Raw genomic sequence first — 26,195 nt, forward strand, 5'->3', positions numbered from 1 at the left:
ACGAGAATTAATATCATTTCAATTTTTTACTCATAAATTTTCTAATTTTTATAGATCAAAAATCAATTTTGCAAATATTAAAAAATATAATCAATCAAATTCAAAAAAAAATATGTATATATTGATGAAATTTTTTTTAAATATTTTTAATTAAAAGAAAATATTTTTTTTTAATTTCCAAAAAATCTTTTTTTAATTTTTCAAATTTCCAAAAAATCTTTTTTTTTAATTTTTTTTATTAATTTTTTTTTTTAACTTGAAAAAATTACAAAAAAATGGGAAATTTTAAATATTAAAAAAGAGTATTTTTTGGAATTAAAAAAAAATGTGTCTTTTAATTATAAACCTAAAGATTTTTTCTTTAAATTTTTTTTTATTTTATGTTTGATTTCCTTATTTCTTTAATATATTCTTTTATTTTTATTTCAATTTTTGTGTTGTTTAATTTCTCTTTTTTAATTTTTATTATCTACACGCACTTCATAAAGACGTAAATTAATAATTTTTATAACAAATTGTATTAATTTTGTGCAATATTTAGCATTTAAGTTGTATAAAAGCTATTTTTCATACTGTGCTCAATAAAATTACTTACATACATATATACTGATTAATGACAAATAGTCATTATTTTTTCATAACAAAAGTATCAATGAAACCTCGTTACTGTTATTAATAATAAATTTAATTGGAGGTAAGTAAAAGTAAGCAAAATTTAAGGGTTCCTCTTGCTCGCTCTTTCTTTCGCCTCAGACACTGCTAAAAATTCTACCATACATTTAGATGGATTATACTTAAATATTATTATTTCATTTATTCGGTAGCAGTTTTTGTTATATTAATCACAGTTAAACCCTATTTTCCCCCTGCAAACTGTAAGCTAAGAACATTTATCTATGCAGTTGTAGACTAGGCTAAGTAAAATAATTGTCTCAAATGGTTTGTTAATGTGTGCGAATCGGGTTGTTAGTAGGATGCTCGGCATACAAAGATTTTCTGTATGAAATTGCATGAATTTCTAGGTTATGCAAAATGTTCTGTGAAAGTTTATCAATAATTTAAAGAAAATCGGTTGTGACTTACTTTTCATAGCGGTTGGAAGCGTCTTCAAGCATTGCTGAGTTGAACTGCCGATGCAAATTCGGATTTTCTAAATTTGAACTTATATTTTCTTTGAAACTCTTTCACGTAGCACTTTTTAGAACTTTTCACTTAACACTTTTTATCACGACACAAATTTTTCCTTCACTTATTACTTATTTTTTTTTAAACATTTCTTTTAACACTTCTTATTATCACTAAACACTTTTTATCACGAAATCTTTTTTTTTACTTATCACCTATTTTTTCCGCTCAACACTTTTTATCACTTAACACTTTTTTCTTCACTTATCACTTATTTTTTTAAACACTTTTCACTTATTACTTTTAATTTCTGAAAAGAAAAGAAGGTCCAACATTTTTAATACATCGAAATAAATTTGTGATATTCTTAGTATACTTATAACACATCTTATACTACTTTATATAATCAAAAGCTACAAAATATAAGCCATAAATATTTTTTTACAATTTCTTCCACATCAATAACAAAGTTTCATAGAAATAAGTATAGGACGCAGTACCTGTGAGGCGGAAGCAGAGAAAGAGGAAGACCTCCACTCCATTGGACTTGAACTCTTCGAACTTCTTTCTTTCTGAGTGAATTTCTTATATGAGAAAGCTTAAAATAACTTAAACTTAAAATATTTTCAGTACAGCTGACGTATACAATCAAAAGGCACAGCATAAACGGCAGAAAATCTTTCCAATAACTGGTCAAGGCATAATTATGTACATTTGCTGTTGAAGCGTGTCTCAACGCATATTAGGATCCTACAAATTTTCTCTACATAACATACTTCTAGTTTAAAGTTAAGCCCACAGCCAACACAAGGCGACTAATTAAGCGCTGTGATAGTTTTAAGCAGCCTAAAAGTAGACTAGGTAAATTTAAAGACACAACAGCGTTGCCATTGCTTGATTTATTTACTGCGCTCTATTTTTTCTTACATAATTTATTATTTATTGTTTTGTGTTGAATTTTCGCAGTGAGTCAAATATGCAAGAAATAAATACGATCAGAAAATGCGAAATGCTGTAGTTGCAACTTGGCACACCGCCACACGCTGCACTTTCCTGCGCAACTCAGCGGATCTTTATCATTTATCTGACAATTTGTTAACTGTTGTTTTGCTGTGTCATCTCTTTTGCAATCTTTCTTATTTTCTAATTTTTTCTACGTTTTACTGACTTTTTTATCGTTATGCCATTGATAATTATTTTTAGTTATTTATACACTTATGTATATATATAAATATATACATAGCTTTAGTTGTGGGCACTCTCAACACATACCAAGCTAAACATACATATAAACACACCAGCATATATGTATGTATGTTATGATTTTACGGCTACTGCCCGCAACCTGCCAAAATGTCTACACTCATTGACCATTTGCTCGTCTAAAATGCCAATGGTGAAGTTGGCGATCAATTATGCGCGCATGCGTGCTGGCATTTATAGCGGTATTTATTACTAGCTGCAACAACATAATGCATATCACATTTGATTTCAATCGATTTGAATGGTTTTCGGTTTTTCTTCACCAGTTAATTTATATGTATGTATGAACATACATATGTACAGTTGGTTATGCAAATATGCACGAATTGCGTACATAGAAAAGTTGCGCAGCTGCAAAGGCGTTTCCTCGAAGACTGCTACGTCGCATTATATAATCTCTGGCGATTATTGCATGCGCATGGCGTATGCGTTATATCGATTTCCGCTTCGAATGCTTACCGGCAGAGTGACGGTAATGGTAAAAATGCGCTAAGACACATACACACACAAAACGAAATATTTTGGGTATTTTGGAGCAAAAAAAAAAAGGATTTTTTCTTTTAGTTTGGACTCTGTAGGGCTCTATGCGTGTACCACCGTAACCGTAATATTAGATTCTATACCAAAAGAACGAATGAGTTTACCTAACCAACAAAATCGATCTCAACAGTTTCTTCGGTGGTTACACCGTTGCCTTGAACTATAACAGATGTCAAATTTCATCAAGATAGCTCGTGAAATGAAAAAATTTTCCCATTCCAGCACTTGTTGCCTTTGGTTCAGTTTATATGGCAGCTGTAAGCTATAGTTGACGGATAGCGGCGATTCCGACAAAATAGCAGCTTCTTGGGGAGAGAAGGACGTGAGCATTCAAATCAATATCTTGATTATAACACATAAATGTATATACTTTATGGGGTCTTTCTTCTGGATGTTACAAAGTTCGTGGTAAACTAAAGTATATGAGTTCAAGGTATAAAAAAATATTCCAAAAATGCTCTTACTCACAAAATTGCCTGCTTTTATGGACCTTCAGAACATTACACAGAAAAAAATAGTAAAAAAAAACAGTTAAGTTTGCATTTAAACGACTTTTTCGTTCGTTACCCAAAACAAGTTGTAATTCTCCTAAGGTTTATAGAAAATAATTTACTTAAAAGCCAGACATTTGTGTGCGCTAAAAAACGCTTTTAACGTAACGACTTCGACTTTTCACAAACAGTGTTCGATTTAAGTATTAAACTGTTCTTCACCGGCCTTAAATTTGCGTTGTACTTCTCAACGGATTTATAAACTTGTAAATTAATATTTTTTGGCGGAAAAATGAGAAAATTCCAAGCCATAATATTTAGTATTTGGTCGAATGCAAAAGTGCAGCTCTCTGAGAAAATTTCTGAAATGTGTGTATATGTTATGTAACTGTGCACTGCATGTACTTGCAACTTGCGAGGATCACAATTGGAAAGCAGAAATGGAGGCTATATGAATTTCATTAAGACACCGCACAGATTGACGAATATGTCAGGTATAACCGACAGCATATGCTTAAGAATTCATATAATAGGTATATGGGGATTAAAGCAAGCATTGCCCTGATTGCAACCATTTTAGGCAAGTGGATACAGTGTATTAGGAATATGTTCTTTCTGAATTTCATTACGAGATTTTCATTACGACATCTTATACATTGACCGTTAGTTGAGCAACTAAGTCAACCGTAAGTTCGAATATATGCAAAAAATAAAAGATTAGGTATATAAGGCTAAGGCAAGTATTGACTGGACTTTACCCATTTTTGGCACAAGGGCGTGCTTTCATCGAAAAAATATTCTCCCCGATTCTCCCGTCCGATTTCGCTCACTTTCACAGTGTATGATAGCTTGGTTAACCTCACGTACCAAATTTGGTTAGGATTTCAACCAAAAGTGGGCAGTGACACCTCCTCACTTTTAATAGTTTTCCACATAACCGTTATATGGAGAGTGGGCATGAGTATTATTATCTGATCTTAACTAATTTCACAGCTTTGGCACGTTATAGGTTTCCGGTTAGAGTAGCTAGATTAGTCTCATCTGCACTACTGACCTCTCTTAGAAGTCAAGAAATATATTTATGTAGCAAGTTTCATCAAGACATCTAAATTTTTACTCAAGTTAATGCTTGGGCAAGCAGACATATTTTTAATATTTTTTTCCAGGGCATACAATTAGCTGTTAGTAACGATTTCCACAAAATTTAGAAAATTAAAAAAGTCTGCCGCAGAAAGTGTTACATGTCTAAATTCGAAATAGTGCGCCACACAGCGAAAGGAAAACGGCTGCCAGTCGTGTTAATGAATGCTAGCTGTTGCCAGTAGCGATTATGCAGACTAAAGCAGCTTTTCATGGTCGCTGATTCGGCGCATTGTAATTAGCGTACGTGCAGCTTACGTAGCCGGGCAGCAAGCTTAAGGCACAGCTTGCAGCTAGAGAGGCGCCGTCTTCTAGCAGCTAGCGAACTGTGAATCTAACTTACATGTTCACTTGCCGCTTACTTTGGGGCTTTGGCTTCCTTCAGCTATGTGCTGCCGGTGGCGGCAGCAGTGTTTTGGTTCAAGCAACGTTTTCCTCCTCACCGCTGTTTGTATACATAAGTTCCCTTGCTAGGTTTATGAATTTATTTGTTTACAGCACGTAAACGCTCACTGCGCAGCTAAATTATGTAATTTATGCGCATTTCGGTTGATTTAGAGTATTCACTTTAATTTTCTTTTTTTGATTAACGGTCTTACAAGTATTGCGAAATATTTTTAATTAATTAAGATTAATTGAAAAATTTAATTTAATACATAATTCAACTTGAAAATTAGTAACTTAATTCATATTAATGATTTTGGTGCAGTGCGGTGGTCAGTGCGTATGCGTGATCTGAGCGTATGTCACGGCGTATGATGAATGCAAGTGAACGTTAACCCTTGTTTAAGTGGGAGGTCATTTGTGGACTTTAAAAAATACATAATTTCGAGTAATACACAGGATGAAACTGCGATATTTATAAAAACTACTTCGAAATTACGCCACACACTCACAGTCCTTACGTCATAAAAATGTTAGATAATATAGTTGCTTTAGTTTACACTTGGAGAGTAATGCAGACGCTGAGGCCCACTAACCAGAACGAAATATACCTTTCCTTCTACGAAAATTATTTGAAAAATAAAAGTTCTAGCGTTAGATACCATTCCGTAAATAATTCTGATATAAGGAACTACATATTACGAAGACGAAAACGGAGTGAAAGAAACATTAATTCGAGTCAAAACTAATACGGTTTGGAACGGAAGCGGAACTAGATTGTTATGACGCAGTAAAAACAATGCAACTGTACATAAAATATTGAGATGGAATTAGAGATTAAGAGACGAAAAGGGCAATAAGGCGAGCTAGAAACTGGACTCTTTATAAACTGAGATTAAAATTGAAATTAAGACGAAAAAATTGATGCAAAATTCGTGTGGCACATAGAGTTCGAAATGGAAACAGAGAAAGTGGCAGACATAAAGATTAGGGAAGAGATCAACACTGAAAATGACCTTGTGAATGCGGTAAAAACGTACACTAAGCATGAAAGTCATACTAAGAGTGAAGAACTTAGTAAAACTAAAACCGGTTTCGATTATAATAGTGCAGGGCATAATTTATGTACCTAAAACTGAAATGTTGACGGATACCGAGATTGAAAAAGAGACTGATATGAGAACACAGACTGAAACTAAAAATTATTTTGAAGCAGCGACAGTGAAAATAAGAATAAATCGAAGATATCGGATTAGAAAGTTGTGTTTATGGGTTTTTTTGGTGTATAGCGTTAAACATTACTGTAAGGTATGGTATTTACAATATAAATTATCTCTTAACTCGCCTTAAACGCTGTTTTTTCGGTGTTTAGAGGAATATAAACTTTTTTTGCGGATCACTGCGAAAGATTGGTTGGCAGCGCTGCTGTTGAACATAATGGTTTTAAGCGCTCAAAGCTATTACTTTACTGTTTTCAGTCAACAGCAAACCTTAAACTCCAGTTTATGAAACCCAAATTTCAGATTGAGAGTAAATTTTAGGAGAAATAAAGTTTAAGCTTAACAAAGTAAGTTTGTCTGAAGAAAAATTGTGCAAGAGCTAACTATTTTTTTTTTTTTTTTGCTTAAAATGTAACAGAACTCAGAGTTTCTCAAAAACTTAAAAAGAATGCTATGGCATTTTCAGTAAACACTGCACCTTAAACTCGAGTTTGTAACTAAATACGAAAATACAACTAAGCAAAATTTTAATTTGAGATGGTTAGAAAGGCATGTGATGCGCAGGAAAGAAAGTTAGGTTGAACATCGAGTCTTAGAACCATATTTTTACCAGAAAGAAGGAATCTATGGTAGGTGTTGAGCAAATGGTGTTTGTATCTAAATTTCCGCATAAAACACAGACCAATTAATCGAGCAAAAGAAAATAATGCAACTGAAGCGTACTCAAATTTGAAATTTTTGAGACTCGCCCTATTCACCAAGCCATATGAGCCACATCCTCAACATACGGACATAGCCTGTTCACTTTTAATTATAGCGGCAATATGTACGTGCAATAGCAAAGCTGGTCTCGCAATCTTAATCATTCAGGTTATTGCGAGATTTTTTTGCAGCCAATAGCAATCATGCACCAAAGTCAGAGTCAAGGCGCCAAGCCGTGCGACTGTCCATTCCGACGACGCATTAAGTCAAAATAATTACGACAAAGACATAACATAGATTATTTAATTACAGGTAGTGATGAGAGCAACAACAAAAGCAAAGATAGCAGTTAAAAGCGAAACCAAAAGGAAAAGTAAAATTCGAAAAAATAGTAGAAAAAATAAAAATTAAAGGAAATTTCAAAAAAAGGCAAACAAATTTGTTGGATAATCCAATCATAGACAGCAAGAGCGCTAAAGCAAGCCATAAAACAGACCATGAGAGCGAAGTTTATATATGCCTCAGTTGTACTTCAAACATTGCCACAAACACAATTCTTTACATTGTTCGTTGCAACCAGCCAAAAAAAACGGAAAAATTAAAAAAAAATAAAAAATTGCAGTTGCTGCCATTACAGGTGCGCATATGTATGTTTCACTGCAGCTGTTACCACGTAACAGTCATTACACAAATATAACGCTGGACTTGCCACCATAGCACTTTGGCGCAAAGCAGCCACCGGTAAAGAGGTTGTTGCACCTGAAAGTGCCGTAGCAAAAGTATTGCTCAATGCAGCATTGAATGTAAAGAAAGGAAAAATTGTAAAACAACGGTATTATTACTTATGAGGATGCCAGTTATTAAGCGAGCGATTAAAATCAGCAAGAAGCGAATATATAATAATACAAACAAAAAAGCTACGCAAAATATGCGCTTTTTCTGGCTAATTTGCTGCGCTTGGCGTTGTTTTTTCTATAATACAATGTTTCTTGAATTTTTTGCGGCACAAATTTGCATAAATTGTGTTATACGCGCGAGTTGTATGGTAAATGTGGCAAGTGGCATGCGGCATGCTCCACTTACATAAATACTATAAGCGCGCAATTGCTAAAAAACTAGGTTTTGTACGTATGTATGTAGAGCTGTATAGCAAATTCGAAATATATACATATGTGTGTGTATGCGTAGATGAAAGTATGTGTGAGTGCTTGTTAATAACTTGACGATCGTGAAAATCTAGGAAATATTGCAGCTATCATTTGCCCTTCGCGGAAATGTGTCATTACAAAGGGGAAGTGGCAAAGCAACCGGCCAGGGCGTCAAACGAGTTGAAACTGGCTATGGAATGATTATCTACGACTAATGACTTGTGATTGCAGCCATAGATATCAGCTTAATGCGTGAAATTTATTTATTAAAGAAATCATTGTCAGAGTGAAATTTATTTTTTCTTTATGCCAAAACATTTATTTATTTAAAAACAAAAATATTTATTTTATATATTATTTTTTACCTACATATGTATGTTTTCAACATTATACATATAGTGTATATATGTATGTACATATATTTTTAGAATTTTTCTTTAAAGCAATTAGCAAGCATAATACTGAGAATTCAATTTCCGTCTAACTATAGGCTATTTATAAAAATTCAAATTGCTCCTAAAGGTAGACAATAATTATTTTTTTAATTCAGCTTAAATATTAAATAAATTTTAGCAGTATATAAGGTCTTTTAGTATAATTATCAGAATTTAAATTTCTCCTAAAGGTAGGCAATTAATATTTTTTTTAATTCAGTGAAACTATTAAATATTTTTTAAAGGTACTTCCTATTTTTTTCTTTTTGCATTAAAACTTTCTTTGAGTATGATTATTTAACAGCATTCAAATTGCGCCTAAATGTAGGCAATTATTATTAGTTTAACTTTGCCTTAAATTTAAGTTTTTTTTAATTTTATAAATAGCTTTTGATTGAGATCAGAACGAGAGAAGTCTTTTTATTTTGTTATTATTTAACGGAACGGAAATTGTGCCTAAATGTAGGCTGTATAGGTTCTTTTTTAATTTATTTTTCTATCACCTTAAAATTTATACTCAAACTAAAGGACTTGAGCCTAAATGTAGGCAACAATCATTGTTAGTTTTACTTAAACTCAGAATTTCAATTTTTTTAATTAATTTTTTTTATCGACATTTAACAGACAACTTATATTTATAGAGGAGGTCAAGACAAGCGTGCGAACTGTCAAAAGCTAATAAAATGCGATGAGCGTGTTTCACCACAGAGCGGAGCATTCAATGAAAATTATGCTCAGAAATATACATTGCTATTACAGATGTATGTCAGCCTTTGCTTACGTTCTCTGCATTTAATATAATCCAAGCTAAAGAAGTTTTTACCTTAATCTTTTTTATCGGAATTCCAGCTGCGCCTAAATGTAGGCAATATTATTATTATTAGTTGCACTTAGCCTCAAAATTTTAAGTTTTTTAAATTTAATTTTTATTATCACCTTTTCCTTCAGATTCGAACTAGGGGTCTTTTTCGAAACACGAATTTTGCCTAATTGTAGGCAATATAATTATTACTAGTTCCACTAAGCCTCAAAACTTGAAGTTTTTTTTCAAAATTTATTTTTTATTAATATCTTTAATTCAGATCCGAATTAGAGGACTTTTTAAAAACAACATTATTTTAATTATTTATGATAATTCGAACTGCGCCTAAATGCAGGCAATTACAATTATTAGTAACCATAGTTGACTTCTACCGAAAATATCGGTCAATCGCCGAGATACATACATATATAATTAAAAATCAGGGAGTAACCTTTCCTGATAATAGTAAATAAATATAAGTAAATTACAAATATATTTAGATATGCATATGCATTAGAAATGTCACATAAATTTTCTACAAATCAAAGTATTTGCCAAAAAAATATTTAACACCTTTCGTCAGTGAAATGCAGTCAAGTAAAAACACCTCGTAAATCAGCAAAAGTCAATACAAAACATTTCGCCAAATTTCAAATCGAAAAATATCAAAGGCAAAATCAACATTGCGTTGATAACTGTAAGTGACTAAGTGCACAAAGAAATGTAACCCCGCATGCTACGGCATTTGACGTGTATCGGCTGTCATGAGCGTGATGACCGTTGCCATGACACTAACGTTCAAGCGCTTAATATTGCCGACAGCAGCCACAGCTTTATGCATGCAAATCACCAGGTGAGTGCAGCAAGCATAACCTTTATGTAGTGGCGGTGGCGTCATTTAAAGGAGAGCGATATGCTTGTGGAATATTTATTTTTAATAAAATACAAAGAAAATAAATAACTTTCGAAAAGTAAGTGACATTATTTAACAATATTTGATTAATGTTTGTTAAAATTTGACATATTGCAACAAGCAATTGGCAACTAGTGCTGACAAGCGCCACGGCGAAAAATACATTGAACTTTGTGCGAGTTGAAATGATTTATATATTTATATGAATATATTGTAGTTTTATGAATGAAATATTGCATTAAACTCAGAATATTATTGCAGCCACAGCAATTCCTATAGAGGTGAAAATTCGAATCGACTATCGATAATTCTAACTCACACAATATATTTTTCATAATGTATCATAACAAAACGTAACATATCCCAACATAACGCAACCTTACATAACACAACACAACGTAACATTATAAAACTTAATGTAACATAACATAGCGTAACTTAGCATTAAGTCGCATAACATAAGATAATGAGAACTATACAATAAACGTAGCTTAACAAAATTAAACATATCTTAACTTAACATAAGACTTTAATGAAACAGCATAATGTAGCATAGCACAAAGTAACGGAACATAATAAAATGCAAACGCATGACATCAACACAACATACCGTAACATAACATAACCTTACTCAACATAACGTTACATAACACACAATATGATAACGTTACATTATCTGCCACAATATAACATAATGTTACATAACACAACATAATGAAAATATGTTATATATTGACATAACGTTACTTAACAAAAACGTAACGCAACAGTACTCTGACGTTACATCTCGCAGCTTGACGTAACGTATTGTAACGTTACCTATTACAACTTAACATAASATAACAAAACGTAACGCAATATAACAGAATGTTACAAAACACAATATAACGTAACACAGCGTAACGTAACACAATATTGGTAAAACAAAACTTAATATTGATAGGCAAAAATGAACTGAAAAAATATATGGTTGACATAGCATAATACAAAGCTCCATAAATCTTTCTTATGTCGGTTCGGCAACGGATATATTAAAGAACATAGTTTTATGTGAGATCTATAGTTTTAAACTCTAGAAAAGCTTTATGAAGAGCGAAATTTGTTGCGTTTATCTCCTTGGCTACGCTGAGGATTGCTTATTCTAATATCTAAAGTGAGCACTTGACCTTAACAAACTTGACATTCGCCTTCGTACCGCACTATTTGAAGGCAATTCACAAGTTCAAATCAAACCGACATATTTGTTCGTAACAATGTAACATTACATTTCTTTCATTTCGATTTTGCAGCCTACTTTTTCATAAACGATCACAGCTAAATTATGGGTTTTTTTTTTTGCCTATTTTCTCGTCTATTTATCTAACTTGCTGACTTTATTGCATGTACATATGTATATGCAGCTCTATCAAGCCGATCAAGCCGTCAGTCCTGCCAAGCAACGCTACAACGCTTGAAAAGCTGCCAAATGACCAGCTAAGCATGCGCTCCGCAGCCACGAAACAACAAGCAGCCAATCGGAGGCCAGCCCCCCTCACGCCGCTGAATGTGGGCGCGCACACGACGAGCGGCGAAACATTTTCATATAAAAGCCAATGGACGGACCGACATCGACACCAAATCATTTTGTACCGTTAGACCGTGAAATCGTAAAAATGTGCGCACAAAATATGAAATATTATTTAATAGCGCTGTTGGTTGTAAGTAAAAAGTAGAGCATGTGTGGCAGCAGCAGCTGTTAGTCCAGTCCGCTGGGATATGAATATATATTAGCGCTGGCAGTGACAGTGGAAATGTGTTGTATAAGTGGCGCTGGTGTTGAGTTTGTGGATTTTTGTAAGCCCGAAATTTGGTGAAATTGGAGAAAAAGAAGTTTTACATTCAATTTTGTTGAACAGTGTTAATTTGTTGTAAAGTCTTGTTGTTAAAGAAGTATTGAAATATAAAAGCAATATTTCGGTAAACAGTGCTTCCAAAAACTATACTATAACAGCGAAGTCAACGCAAGCGCAGCTGATTAAAGAAGGATAATAGCAGAAAATGAATTAATGCTTAGTAAAGCAATGCAGCAAAAGAGTGCAAAGAACGAGAAAATTAAAAAAATAAAATCAATTTCAAAAAATACATATAGAAAAAATTTCCATTTAATTTCTTTTTATAAACATAACAAAAATTATTTTTGCTCTATTTTGAACTTAAAAACAATTTATTTAAAAATAAATAAATAAAATTGGATTATTTTTGTCATAACAATAATTTTAACAATTTTGATTTATTCTCTCTTCTAATTTTGGTTCCATTAATCGAATTTAAATCTTTTTTATCAGACAAAATTGTCAATATTTTTTGTTTTTTGATGTGAAAGTTGATAAGATATTTTTTAAATTTGAATATTTTTTTTTAAGTTTTAAAAAAAATTTTCCAATAATAAAATTTTGAATTAAATTTTTTTTTTCATTTTAAACTTTTAACTAAAAATGTTTCAAAAAAATAAATAAAAATAGTTTTAGTTCCCAATTAATTGTTTTTTTTTCATTTTTGATTCCATTTTTTTGAGAGAAAATTTATGTTGAATATATTTTTCAGTGGTATATTTTATAATATATTTGCATACATATAAATATTTTTTCTAATATTTTGTGCTTTTTGGTTTTAAATTTCGTAATAATTCTTTTTATTAAAAACTTTAGAAAAATTTTAAATAAAAATATTTTTCTTTCTTCATTTTAAATTTTAAAAAATTAATGTAATAATAAAAAATTAAAAATAGATTATTAAACCAAATTTCAAAAAAAAAAATAAAAGTTTAATATAAAAAAAAATAAAAAATATGTCAATTATAAAAAAAAAATCAAAAAATTTGTTTACTCAAATAACTATGTGAAAATATAGATTTTTAAGAAAAAAACGCTTCATCATTGGCTTATAAAGCTTAAATATAGAAAATCAATAAGAAAAATTAAGAAATCAATTATTTAATTAAAATTTCAACGAATTGTATATCATTTAAATTTAGTATAACAAAACTCAAAATTAAAATATGTACATACATACATATGAAAAATTTTTAATTTTTTTATTTTTAATTTGTAAACTTTTTTTTTTTGATTTTGAAATTGGTTAAAAATATTTCATTAACATTTTTGTAGATTAAAAATAAATTTTATTTCATTTTTATTTCAAAATAAATTTTATTTTTAATAATTAAAATTTTCGAATAAAAATATTTTTGTTTGAATTAAATTTTTATTATTAAATTAAAATTTTTTTTATTTTAGTTTTAATTTTTTAATTTTGATTGAAAATTTTTAATGCTTTTTATTTTTATTTTTTAATTTTAATTTATAAAAATTTTAAAATTAATTAAATTTTTTTAATAATATTAAATAAAAAAATATTGAACAATTTAAAAATAGAAAATAAAGAAAAAAATGTTCACCCACAATTAAATTGAAAAAACATGCACATTTTAGAGAAGTTTTTTTCTTTTGTTTATTAGGATTAAAAATTAAAAATCAATTAAAAAATTGAAACAGACAGGAAGAAATATTTTCAGAGCATTTCTAATTAAAAAAAATATATATATATTACATAGAGAAATACAGGGAAATTGAATAGAATTAATATTTAGCTACAAAAAATAAGATTTTTGATTCTTATTTTAAGATTTTTTAAATAATTGTATTTAAAATAATAAAAATCAGAAAAAAAATGCAAAGAAAAAATTTATAAAATTAAAAAGTACATACATATGTATGTATGTATGTATGCATGCATAAAAAAAAAGTTCATTTGAAACTATCAACTCTTGAGTTAACATAGATTGTTAACTTAAAAAAGCATGTAAACACTTGCACTGATTTGCCAGCTGATATCCACTTGCCACTTAAGCGAAGTGAATGAACGGCGCAGCACCTGTAACAGCATATTACGTACGCGCATGCGCCTGCGCCTTGCACTGTTGCATGTGCGATGCCAAAAAAGAAAGCGAAAGTATTATGCGCGCTGCGCAGCGCAGCATGCGCTTGCCAACTTTTGCAGCATTTGTTATTAGTAAAAAGATATGTTTGTATACATATGTATGTGTGTGTGCGGTAGCTGCAATTTTATTTGATTTTAGATTTCTTTTAATATTCTCTCCGCTATTTGTATAATTGTTTTTGTATTGGCACTATTACCAACCACTTTTGCTGCGTACTACTTGAAACTGTTGCACGTTTCTACTGCGCAATTACCGTTAATAGCCGTTTTGATAAATCATTGGAAGATAAACACACCGCAGCAAGTCAATAACATTATGGCACGCACGTCTGGGGCGTGTGGCTGCAACATATATAGGCATAYATACATACACAAATGCATTTTTTTGTTGCGTGGCACAAAACATTTGAACTTAGCGGAATCGTTTTGAGCTTATGTCTATATTTGGCGTATGATGCAACAATGAAACTTGTTGCACGCAACTGTTGTTGCATTGATGAGCTCAAAAACTAGCTGCGTTTCGTACTGGTTTTGGCAGCAGTACACATGTTGCAGGATGTTTTGTTCCTGCTTTTGTTTGAGGAGGAAATAATTACTATTTTTTAATTCACAGGAAGTAAGTTGTGAGTAGAAACTCGTGAGGCAGGCAGGTTTTTGTTGATAATCCTTGAATATAACATAACTTATACGGGATAATTTCTGGCTTAATTGGTTTCACAATAATTTTTGTCAACGATTATTGAACGGAAAAAAGTCAGAGAACCCACCGAAACACTTTATCGCAATGAGAGACTTTGTCCTAAGCGAAATCTACGATGATTGATCAGTTTGTATAGCAGCTTTAAGCTATGGTTTTCGATCTAAACAATATATTCGGAGATTATGGGGATGCTTCGGATAATAATCTTTATCAAAATCGGTGTAGATACTTTGTCAAATGAAAACTTTTTCCATATGGGGACCTGAGTTTGAGCGGTCAGTTTGTATGGCAGCTATAGGCTATATGTGCCCGATCTGAACGATCTGTCGTATGGCATAGTTGTCGGTTCCGACAAATGAGCTAGTTCTTGATAACAAGAGAACGTTTGCAAAATTTCAGAACGATATCTCAAAAACTGAGAGACTAGTTTGCGTATATACAGGCAAAGAGACGGAAATGTCTAAATCGACTCGGTTCGCCATTACTCAGTCGATCTATTCTATAAGAAATTCATTTTATACTATTAAATGCTCAAAACTCAAATTTATTCTGTGAAAGAAATTGACCTTTAATAACTTTAATTGATTGTTACAACTGTAATTATATTAAATCACTTCATAAGAATACGATCGGTTTTCTTTGATTCTTTAATGGTCGGTTAGAACACCAGGAAGCAGTTACAGTAGTTACAAATAATACAAGCTATAGTTACACGTCCACCGCTTATGTCCGGCCTGGTCTAGAACTCGGCTTAAATATTGGTTGTCAAAAAAGTCTTGCGGTATTTTCGCTACTTCGAGCTGAGGGCGCGTAGTTCTAGTTTTATTCTTCGCTACATCTTTTTGGAAAGCTCATTTCACACGCTAACACGTGATTGTCGTTTCTTTCGAACGGAACAAAAGATCCGGGCAATGAAGTGGGTAAGACGGATAAAAGCCCAATACCGCTGTTGTCCAAATAGTTCTTAACTAATCTTGCAACATAAGGTCGAACGTTGTCATGGTGGCTCGGCAATCGCTCGCTCCAATTTGAAGCTCATAATAAGCTAGCATGCCGTTCTGATAACATCAAATAAAGAGCGATAAATTGGTTTCATGGGTATTCGGTCTCACATATGCATTTTAGCGTTTGAGGTTCTCGTAAAGAGTCCATTTCTCAACACCAGCTACAATCCGCCGCAAAAACGACTTCATTTTACAGCGTTTGAAGCGAATTGCTGACAGGCAAATTCGTCTTTCAATGTCTCTTGGCTTCAATTTCCATGGCACCCAATTTCCTTGATTTTAAATATATCCTGCGGCTTTTAAAAGTTTCGAACGCTGCGAGCTCTTCTTGTCTTTGACAACAATTTTCATCGTGTGATGATTGCAGTCCCTTTGATCACTCCACATCATTTATTCCACTATTTCTATAGCATTTTATAAATTATAGACATCATTATACTAAATTATTTTTACCGTTCTATTAAAGCTCTTAGCTCTGTTTCACTCAGCCGAATCACAAAATAATGCACGTTACAATCGTCGCAGACCAGCATTAGAAAATGCCAAAGAAACCATCGAAGCTGCCACAGAAAAGTCTGAAGCAGCTACTGATCAACTAGCTCTTGCCGCTAGCCATGTCGATAAGAATCCACAAAGGCGTAGTGGCGCTTATGCTAGAGACGGAGATGGTAAGTCCAAAGAAAGCTGAGAGGTTATAATTGTGTGGCCTGTTAAATTATATTTCTGTTCCTTAGAATATCCTTATGGCAATTTGGAAATGAATCTCATACGTCCGGAGAGCGAACCGGTGCACACACAGATCACAGCCAAGTACACGAGCACGTTAAGTGCATCACGTCCTTACGAGTCAGGTTCACTGGAAGATGCCGAAACTGCTGAGGAATATGTAGCTAATGCCATGAAGTTGCAACGTTATGGCACACGTTTACGCGAACCCATACGCATACTGCCCACTGAAGATGCGCTGCAAGCTGGACCGAAGACGCCGCCAGCACAAACCAACGACGAGTCGGCGGACGAGAGGAACGCTCCACCGCCGAGCAATATCAAATTTGAGTACTACCATACCGCAGCACAACAGCAACAGTTGCAACAACAAACGCCACAGCATTTGGATAATAACCACCAGTCACTTTTGGAGGCGCAAATGCGTGCACAATTGCAGGCGCAAATCCAACAAGCCCAACAGTCGCAACAGGCGCAACAGCAAGCGGAAAGTCAGCAACAACAACTAGAGGCGCAAACGGAACGTGGTCAAGCAATTGTTGTGGGAAGTGCCAATGACGGCGTGCCGCAGCAGGTAGCGTCTGCTTACAATCGAGACCCGGTAACACGCTCTTACGAGGTTTATGATGACAACAGTGCCTACGAAGCCAGTGTGGAGGCTGGTGCGGGCGGTGGTAGTGGTGTCGCTGACGGTGATGGCGTCGATCGTCACTACCGCACAAAATATCTTTTTCAACCTGCCTATCAAGGCGCCAGTGTTGCACCAGCAGAGCCCGAGCCAGAGCAGATACGCGGCTCCGCATCAACGGAAATACCCAAAGCGGAGATAATGAAGCAGATCGAAAAATCGGTGATGAAATACATGAAAGAGCTGGAAGCCGAAGGCAAGATTGTCACTTCGCCGCAAGAGCCGAAAACATATTACAAAATGGTAACTGTGCCAATCGAAGAGAAGCATATTGCATCGACAACAACACGTCCGAAACATTCCATTGCTACACCCACGCAAAATGTTGTGTATACGAGTGGCAGTGAAAGTGGCAAACCGTCATCAGCGTCAGCAACTGGATCATCGCACCGTACGTCAACGCATGGCAGCATTTCCGGTTACTCCAGTTCACGCCACCACGCGCCCAAACATCAGCTCAAATCTACGCAACGCTATCAATCCGAAGCCGAGAATGCTTATCGCACACAAGGCGGCGCACATCAGGCGCATGAGGTCGGCGAGGCGCTGGCGCCAAATGTTGAATTCGTTTACAAGATCAAGACACGCGCACCACTGCAAACGGCCACCGTGAAAACAATTTCGAAACCATATACGTTGCCACTTAAAGGTACCTACGACCATTTCGATCATAGCGCAGCGCTGAAGCATATCGAGGACTTTGATCTTTCGCATGTAGTCACGACGCAAGAGCCCGATGAGCGTCCAACTTCGTTGAGCGCGAGTGTCACAAACAAGCCAAATAAACTTTACTTTAACTCGGAAATCTATCACGATATTAACTCTCTGCCATTCAAGCCAGAAAAATCACGCACGTTAACCACGGCTGGCGCTGGTGCAGCAGCTGCCGAGTATCGCAAACTAAAAGCTAGTAGTGGTGAATTAAGCGTTGATTATAAAGGTTACTCCGGCTACTTTGCCGAACCTAGTGCACAAACGGACACGTCCGATGAAAAAGACACAAGCGCTGGGTCTAGCGCGCAGGTGTCAGAAGATGGTTACCCCCTCATGAATCCCTACCAGTACGTGCTGAAGAAGGAGCCACTGCCGCACAAATATGAAGAGACCAGCGCCAGTTGGGTTGAGGCGCATGCTAAACCTGCTTACGCGGCATTGAGCGCCTCACAAAAGGGACTAGAATACGACAGCTACAGTCCGAAATTCAACAATAATCCCGAAGGCTACGGCTATCAGCACACTTACAAAGCGGAACGTGAACGCGAACGCGAAAGGGAACGCGAAAGAGAACGGGAACGTGAGCCACAGCATAGCGGACACAAGTATGCCGTTAGTCGCTTGCCGAGCGGTAGCAACAGTAAGCGTGGCAAGCGCGGCGGTGGCTTACCATATCCCAATGTAAGTAAGAAGGCGCTGCGCAACGCGGCCGTAAAAGATATTGAGGCGAACTTGGCGCTACGTCCGCCGCCGAAAAATTAACGCTCCAGGCTTGATTTTTAATGCAATCAATTATTTTTAGTTTTTCGTTTATTTATTGATTTATGTTTTCTTTTAATATAACTGTTTCTACGGCAATGTTGTATGCGCGCCTGCAGTTATGCAAAGACATTTCTACAAATTGCGTATTACTTTCTAAAATATATTTATGCCAATTTTCGAGTGCAATGTTAGCTTAAGTATATATTTATAATAAAATATTAACGGTATTTAATTGTGTTTATATTATAGTGAATATTATTTCTTATATATATAAACGGTTTTGTATTTATTTATATAATAAACCATTTAAAATGTCAACATTTCATAACTGAGCGCCTAAAAGTAGACTATAAATCGGATTAGTGTTACCAACTTTTGATTCCAGAGGAAAAATATTTTATTCCCATAAAATTTGAAAGAATCTGTTGGAGCTCTTATAAAAGAGCGGTCTGAAACTTGAGAGAACAAATTATTAGGAAGCAGCATGCCTGATAATAAATAAGTTCTAATTTGAAAAAAATAAGCATACTCCGTCAAATAATAAAGACATCTGAAATTTTGAAGGCAGAACTTTGTGTAAATCAACAAAAGAAAGGCACGCTACGCCGAAGAGAATTCAGCCAAACATAATGGCAAATATAACCGTTTTTGCCAGATTTCTTCAGTAGCTATAATTGCCGTCAGATTCAATATATAGTAGAAAGTTTAATCAGCCATCAGCTTTAATACATATCAATACAATACAGAGAGTTTACTATTTCATTTTGTGCCTGCTGAATTTAGATGAAAATAATGAGATCTGGAAGCCTGATTATCTACTCAGCATTTTATCGATCTTACAAACACACCTCTTAAAACTTATCAGAAGAGAATAGCATTTAAAACGTTGAGAAGATGAAGGATTTTGAACGTGGTGAAGGGTTTGTAGCATATAAAGGATTATCCATTTCGAGACTCCCCACTATTTGAAAGAAAAAACACATTCAAACAACAAATTTAATGAGAATAGTTTATTATCATTCGAAAGAATATTCTTTGGCATTTATTTTTTGGAAATTATCTCTATAAAATGTTGGCCGCGACCAACGTCTCAGATGGTCCATCTGTTGAATTCAATCTTCGATGACTTATTCCAGCATTTCGGTTGGTAACTGGAGAATGACACAAGTGATGTCTTGCTCTAAGGCCTGAATCGAAGCAGAATATTCTTTGGCATTTATTTTTTGGAAATTATCTCTATAAAATGTTGGCCGCGGCCAACGTCTCAGATGGTCCATCTGTTGAATTCAATCTTCGATGACTTGTTCGAGCATTTCGGTTGGTAACTGGAGAATGACACAAGTGATGTTTTGCTCTAAGGCCTGAATCGAAGCAGAATTGTCCGCTTAGACTTTAGAGTCTAACAGTGGGATATCACACGATCTTGGTGGTCAATCGAACGTTCCGAAACGTAAATATATTTGCTCACCGAAGTGTTCTCTCAATAATAAGTGGCGACGTGTTGTGGGAACCAAATGTCGCCGAGATCTCGAGCTTTAATTTTAGACAACAAATAGTCGGTTATCATGGCGCGATAATGTTCTAAAATACTGAAATAAGGTCAGATCGGACCAAACCGTGTATTTTTCTGGAAATCTCTCAAATCTCTTCAGGTTGCTCTTCGTCTTTAATGCAGTAATTTTGCTTGTTCACAAACGCATTGTGCCAGAAATGGACCTAATCGCTGAACAAATTTGGCTCAAAACGTTGGAACTTCTTGGAATTTTAGAAATAAAGTTGAGCGATTTTTCAACGTTGTTTAGGCGTAAGTCTTTCTATGATGAAATATTAAACAATACTGAACAAAAATAACTTGACAACTTGACACGATTCACGCGTGAACGGTTAAAAAAGGCTATTGGCAAAAGTATTCCTACATGGATCATGAGTTACTTCTTTCTTTTTCTAATTTATATGCCGGTTTTAAGGTTCACAATAATAAAATTCTATCGTTTAGTTGACATCAGTGTTTGAGAAAATTTGTTCGCCTTAGTAAAAATATCAGTTGGAAGCGTTCGAACTTCCGCAATTTTTTTCGTATTATCAAATACAACCATAAAGTTCCCAGGTTGCTTATACACAAACCACAATTATGTTGATATATATTTATACACAGTAGGAGGACGGTACTAAAAGTAACCAACCCAATCAGCTACTTGTTGGTGGCTCTTTCTTTTAACTCTCATTTATCTTAACACATATTGTGGTTCAAAAATGAGCCTGTGTTATGTAGAAAGTAACGAAATTTCCTTCCAAAATCAATTTATGTGGAAATATATTTACTTCCTTTAGCTGGTAAGATACTTCTGCGACCACCCTAATATACCCATTCACCATATCTCTTTCAAAGAAAATATTATAATTCGAAATTGATAACAATATATATTATAAATTTCCCATGCGTAAAGTTTATAATAGAACTTGGCAATTGCGGTTGCCTGCACCAGCTTCGCGAAAGCTTCAAGTATAAAATGGATTTTCCGCCGTGGCGACGAGTCAGTACATTGCAGTGCCACAAACGCAGGAGTGGGATTTGTTAATTTTTGTTTTTATTGTTATTTCTTACAGTAAAATGTCGCTTAGCGTATCTGGACTACCGAAACCCGTTAATGTACGCAATGATATCCGTCATAATTGGGAGGTCATGCAAATTGTTTATAAACTCTACAACGAACAGAAGTTCACGGACATTTTATTCGAGTTTCCTTACACGACTTATAAGTATGTTTTTGTTGTGAACTGTTGTTGTGTGTTGTCAACTCAGGTATATGTAGGATAATATACCGTTTTAATAGGCTTACAGCACATCGCCTAATACTCGCCGCGGCAAGCCCATATTTTCTAGAACTCTTCGACAATACCGAAGACGATTGCAACTCGCTCACGGTAACGAAAATGGATAGTGATACTTTTGAAGAATTGGTGGTCTACTGCTACAACGGACAGACAGATATTACAGCTGGTAATGCGGAGCGTATGGCCAAAGGCGCTATGCTGTTACGTTTATACGAAGTGGTTGATATTTGTGTGAATTATATGATGAATCATATAAGTGATTTCTTAGTGCGCAAGCTGATACCATTGGCAGCGGAATTGGACTATGAAAAATTTGAAACGCGCTTACTCGCTTATATTGTGAAGAATTTTAAGGAGGTAAGTTGAAATTTTGCGGGAACTCGCTGCGGTATGTGAGGTAATCACTAGGGTAACGCTAATTGACCTACGGCCTTCACGGCTTGAGAAAACTTTTAACGTTTCTTTGACCTACGGTTCGACGCGGACTATGATTTCAGAACTAAAGCTTTTTTGGAGTTGGTTGAACCCTGGGTTGGTGGCCAACGTATTCCGTCACCTGAGCTTGTGGGAGTGAAATCCTGTACAAATGGCTGGCGGGTTAATGTCGAGGCTACTTCTATGCTGTTAAAACATTGGCAGGCCTCACAGTACATTCCTCTCCCATCCTCATTAAGTTCATGTGGTAGATAATCTTGGAACCATTAAAAGCGACTACTTTTTGTGAGTTCAGTAGCGTCTCTGAGTGCGGAAATAGGTCGAAACCAAACTTGAAATTGTACAAGGTTCTGGGATTGTTAGTGCCTAGGGCAACGAAATCATCCACCACAAAGGGCAGTGAACAAAATTACCTTTTAAAAGTTCGGTTACCGTCTAAGGATTGTCCAGCCAGCTGGAAACGAAGGTAGGACTGAGATACGAAGCGGATACGCCAACACCAGCAGAAGAACCTTTGTTTAGTTCACGATGGGTTCGAGGACCTAAGGCGATATTAAAACGTTCGGGGGAAAAAAGGTGACGGCGGGAGATGGTTGACCAGACCGAAGCATCGTAGCAAAGTTGATAAGATCTGAGTTGGTTAGATTTGAAAAGGAGTTAGACTAGAAGCTTTGGACAGGTTAATTTCGAAATTAGAGGGTTAAATCTGAAACATTCTTTCGCAAAAATATCAATGCAAAAAGGGAAAGCTCAAACCATTACATGGTTTATATACGCAACTCAAAGCTGCTTTTCATCCTGTACTTTCATGACATTTCGAAAGGTATTATGCTGAAACTGAGTATCCGTTAAAGATCGAACTAGTTTAACTGTACTAAATTGAACTACTAGAATTAGCTTGCCGATTCTCATATTTGTTAAAGGAAGTTAAGGACCTGACTTGGACATTTAGTCACCGATTTGAAAATTGCTATTAAATGTGTTTCACATAAAAATCAACTTCAGGTTAACAGAAATGGCGAAATATTTGATCTCAGTATGACACAATGGAAATTCATTATAAAAGAACTAGACGTCAATTCCCAAGTTTCCCAAGCGGATATATTATTGGCCATCAAAGGCTGATACGAGTACAATGTCACTGAGCATCAGCAATACCTGCCCGATTTGATCGGTTCGCTTACACTTAGCGAATTCGACAACGACTTCCTAAGACAGCAAATCAAACCATTACCCGGTTGTGAAGGTTTGGCAACAGAAGCACTTAAGAAACGTGGCGAACTGCCTTCATGGCTCGCGGTACAGAATTGGGGCGAAGTAAGTGGATATACTATATGTATTTACGAATATATTTAATAACGAACATGTTAATTTTTAAGGATTGGTTAGGTTATAAGGACATCTTACTTTATAATCAGGCTAAAAAGGAATGGGTAAAAGCTACACGCTTGGAAATTAGTAGATATTATTTCAGCACAGCGTTTATGGGGAATAGTCTCTACTTCATCGGCGGACGCAGCAGGGATGGCGTAAGCAAAGCTGTGCTCAGCTACAATTTGCTAACAAAAAAAATTACAACGATGCCGTCGTTGCAAGATAAGCGTACTGCCGCATGTGTTGCTGTGGTGAATAATTCTATATATGTTTTTGGTGGTAAGGCGGATAATTCGTTGGCTAGTGTGGAATGGTAAGACGCAGGTGTGCGGTAGACCGCAGGTGCTGGTAGTGTTCTAATATTATGACATATTACAGTTACAGTATGTCAATAGGGCGCTGGGAGCATAAATCTGGCATGCCTACACCTCGCGCGGCAGCTGGTGTTGCCATCTTGAATGATGATGTATACTTAATAGGTGGTAAAGATTTACGCACCTTAAACAAAGTAGACCTTTATAATGTTTCCACAAATAGGTGGTATAATTGTAGTGCAATGGCCGAAGCACGTGAAAGTCCAGCTGTAAGTATGAATTCGGCTTTCTGTGAATATAGCGACACCTAGCGGACATGTTTCTTTCGATATAGTCCCAGCTTTTTAGAACCTTTCCAAAATAACAGAAAAATGCAAACAAAAAATTTATTTCAGGTGACTGTGCATCAAGGCCTTATTTACGCAATGAGTGGAGGTTTCCGTGATTTAAAAACCGTCGAACGTTACGATCCAAAGCAAGACAAATGGACTAAGGTTGGGTCCAATATGTTATATAGAGATTTTCGGTTTTTTTTTTTGTGCAAACATCAAACATTTTATTACAGATAGCTTCGTTAAATGTCGCACGTAGATATATCTGCGCCGCCTCAATAGGTGATCAATTGTGGGCATTTGGTGGTGTGATTGGTCCCGCACAGTGGGACGATACTGTCGAGGTTTACGATGTGGCCAACGATAAGTGGTTAGTAAAAAAAAAATTGCCGGTAACTGGAAAATTTGATTGTGTGACACTGCCTACAAACGTGGCCGATAATCTTAATTGAGATTCTCGAAAAGATGTAATAGCTTATGAAATATTTAATTACAAACAAATTTATGACTTAAAAGGTATTAACTGCGAGTATTAATAACCATGTGTAGTATATTTTCAATTGAGGTTTGGAAAAAATTATATGAGCTGCAAACATGTCAGTACACTGTACTCCGGACTACAACCGGATGCCACTTGATGTCTTCCATCCAACAACTTCACAGTGAGGCATGTATGCTGCAAGTTACGGATCATAATGAACTACTCTCCAAGCAGATTCTGCTGGGGTGCTTTCGTAGAAATCATCCTGCAGTCACCTGCTTGTAGCGGAATCGCCTCCTAAGAGTATCAAGAGTTTCTCAACTACGTCGACGATATAAAACAATACGCCGACCAGAGTTCGAACGCAAACAAAACTTCAGACCGCCCTTCACAATGGAGTCACTAAAACCGTCACCGACACCTCTCAGTGAATGGCGTACTTGGAGTCAAACTACCACCCGTTGCAGGTGACGAGCTCGAGTTGCCGCGAGAATCGAGAGCGCAGCTTCGCTCCGGATACTATAGCAGGTTAAACTATTTAGAATCGACCGTGACAAATCATATATATGTTCGGCATACACCCTCTTTGCTCTTTGCTTTGCCCTGTTAACCCTACAAATCTGACACCCTTCTCCTTTTGGTGCGACTCCAGCAAAATGGCACGTTTCCTGAGCCTACCGTTGGATGACCACGATGACAACTTAACTAATTCTTGACACCCTAACGGGGTCTAACCGGGTAACCGGTAGCCTTAACACACTGAGTCAACTTAACTGCAACATAAACCAATATTTTTTTTTTTATGAAACACTCTTTTTTTATTTAATTTACAATTGACGAGCATTCGAAGGCTCAGTCTTCTATTTTAACTATATACAAAATTAAAAATACAAGTTCATTTTTCTAAAATAATTAGTGAATGCGCTCCATTTGCAGTGAGTGTGACCGTTGTATAAAAAAGTGAAAATGAAAAAATGAACCACAACATTAAACAAAAAATTTGGCAGCACCGCTATGGAAAGCATAGTCAAGCTACCAATTTTAGATCACTACAGACAAATGACCGCGATTTTCAGTTTTTCTTTTTCAGCTCAACTCGATTCTCTCACTCCGTCTCTTTTTATGTCTTTCTGGCTTGTTAACCACAGCACTTATTCGTGATGATAGTGTTCGTAGTGCTCCAGATGTGGTTCATGATGTCCATGCTCATGGATATGTGACTCGCTTTCTTCTTCCAAGACCAAACCATGATTGTGGCTGTGCTCAGTTTCGGGATGTAAAATTTTCAATTTCTGCTTGGTACCGCCAATTTCGATGGGATTCTTGAGCAAGTGCTTGTCCTTGATATAGACCGGTACCGGATGGAAATGATGAAATTTGACACTCTGATGTGAAGTGGCATGTTTGTGCTCCACTTCATGATGGTGTTCCGATTGTTCAGGTTCCTTATGGTGCTCGTACTCGTGATGTTCGAAATCGTGTATTTTTAAAGCTGTTGCCAAGGTTAGCAAACAAGCAAAACACAGTAACTGTAAGGGAGTTTTATCGTAAGTATGTTTGCAACAAGTGGGAAGGAAATGAGTTTCTGAGTTTTTGATTAATAATTTTGAATCGCAAATATGTAAAAAAAAACGGAAATAAAACTATTTTATAAAACTATTTTAGCGTTGAAATTTTTTATGAGAAAAAA

At 35.2% G+C, this 26,195-nt stretch overlaps 3 protein-coding genes across 3 annotated transcripts in view; 2 read left to right on the forward strand and 1 right to left on the reverse strand.

Annotated features, from left to right (window-relative positions):
* The first annotated feature begins 11,798 nt into the window (after positions 1-11,798).
* LOC108973946 lies at positions 11,799-18,909 on the forward strand. Its single transcript, XM_018941483.1, has 3 exons — positions 11,799-11,859; positions 16,311-16,512; positions 16,579-18,909. The coding sequence occupies exons 1-3, from the start codon at positions 11,815-11,817 to the stop codon at positions 18,732-18,734; spliced, it is 2,403 nt and encodes an 800-aa protein (XP_018797028.1). The 5' UTR covers positions 11,799-11,814; the 3' UTR covers positions 18,735-18,909.
* A 2,436-nt stretch (positions 18,910-21,345) lies between these two features.
* On the forward strand, positions 21,346-24,476 carry LOC108973885 (kelch-like protein 5). Its single transcript, XM_018941391.1, is given in 7 exon segments — positions 21,346-21,494; positions 21,569-21,926; positions 23,010-23,321; positions 23,384-23,691; positions 23,757-23,961; positions 24,088-24,186; positions 24,258-24,476. Coding segments are annotated over 7 exon segments (1,650 nt in total).
* Positions 24,477-25,408: 932 nt separating this feature from the next.
* The window catches only part of LOC108973947 (histidine-rich glycoprotein), a 2,378-nt gene continuing 1,591 nt past the window's right edge, over positions 25,409-26,195 (reverse strand). The window contains exon 2 of the mRNA XM_018941484.1: positions 25,409-26,034. Coding sequence (XP_018797029.1) covers positions 25,657-26,034 — 378 coding nt within the window. The 3' untranslated portion in view covers positions 25,409-25,656. The remainder of the gene's footprint in view (positions 26,035-26,195) is intronic.

This window comes from Bactrocera latifrons, unplaced genomic scaffold (genome assembly GCF_001853355.1).
Source record: "Bactrocera latifrons isolate USDA-ARS-PBARC rearing strain unplaced genomic scaffold, ASM185335v1 scaffold_51, whole genome shotgun sequence".
In the NCBI taxonomy this organism is placed as follows: domain Eukaryota; kingdom Metazoa; phylum Arthropoda; class Insecta; order Diptera; family Tephritidae; genus Bactrocera; species Bactrocera latifrons.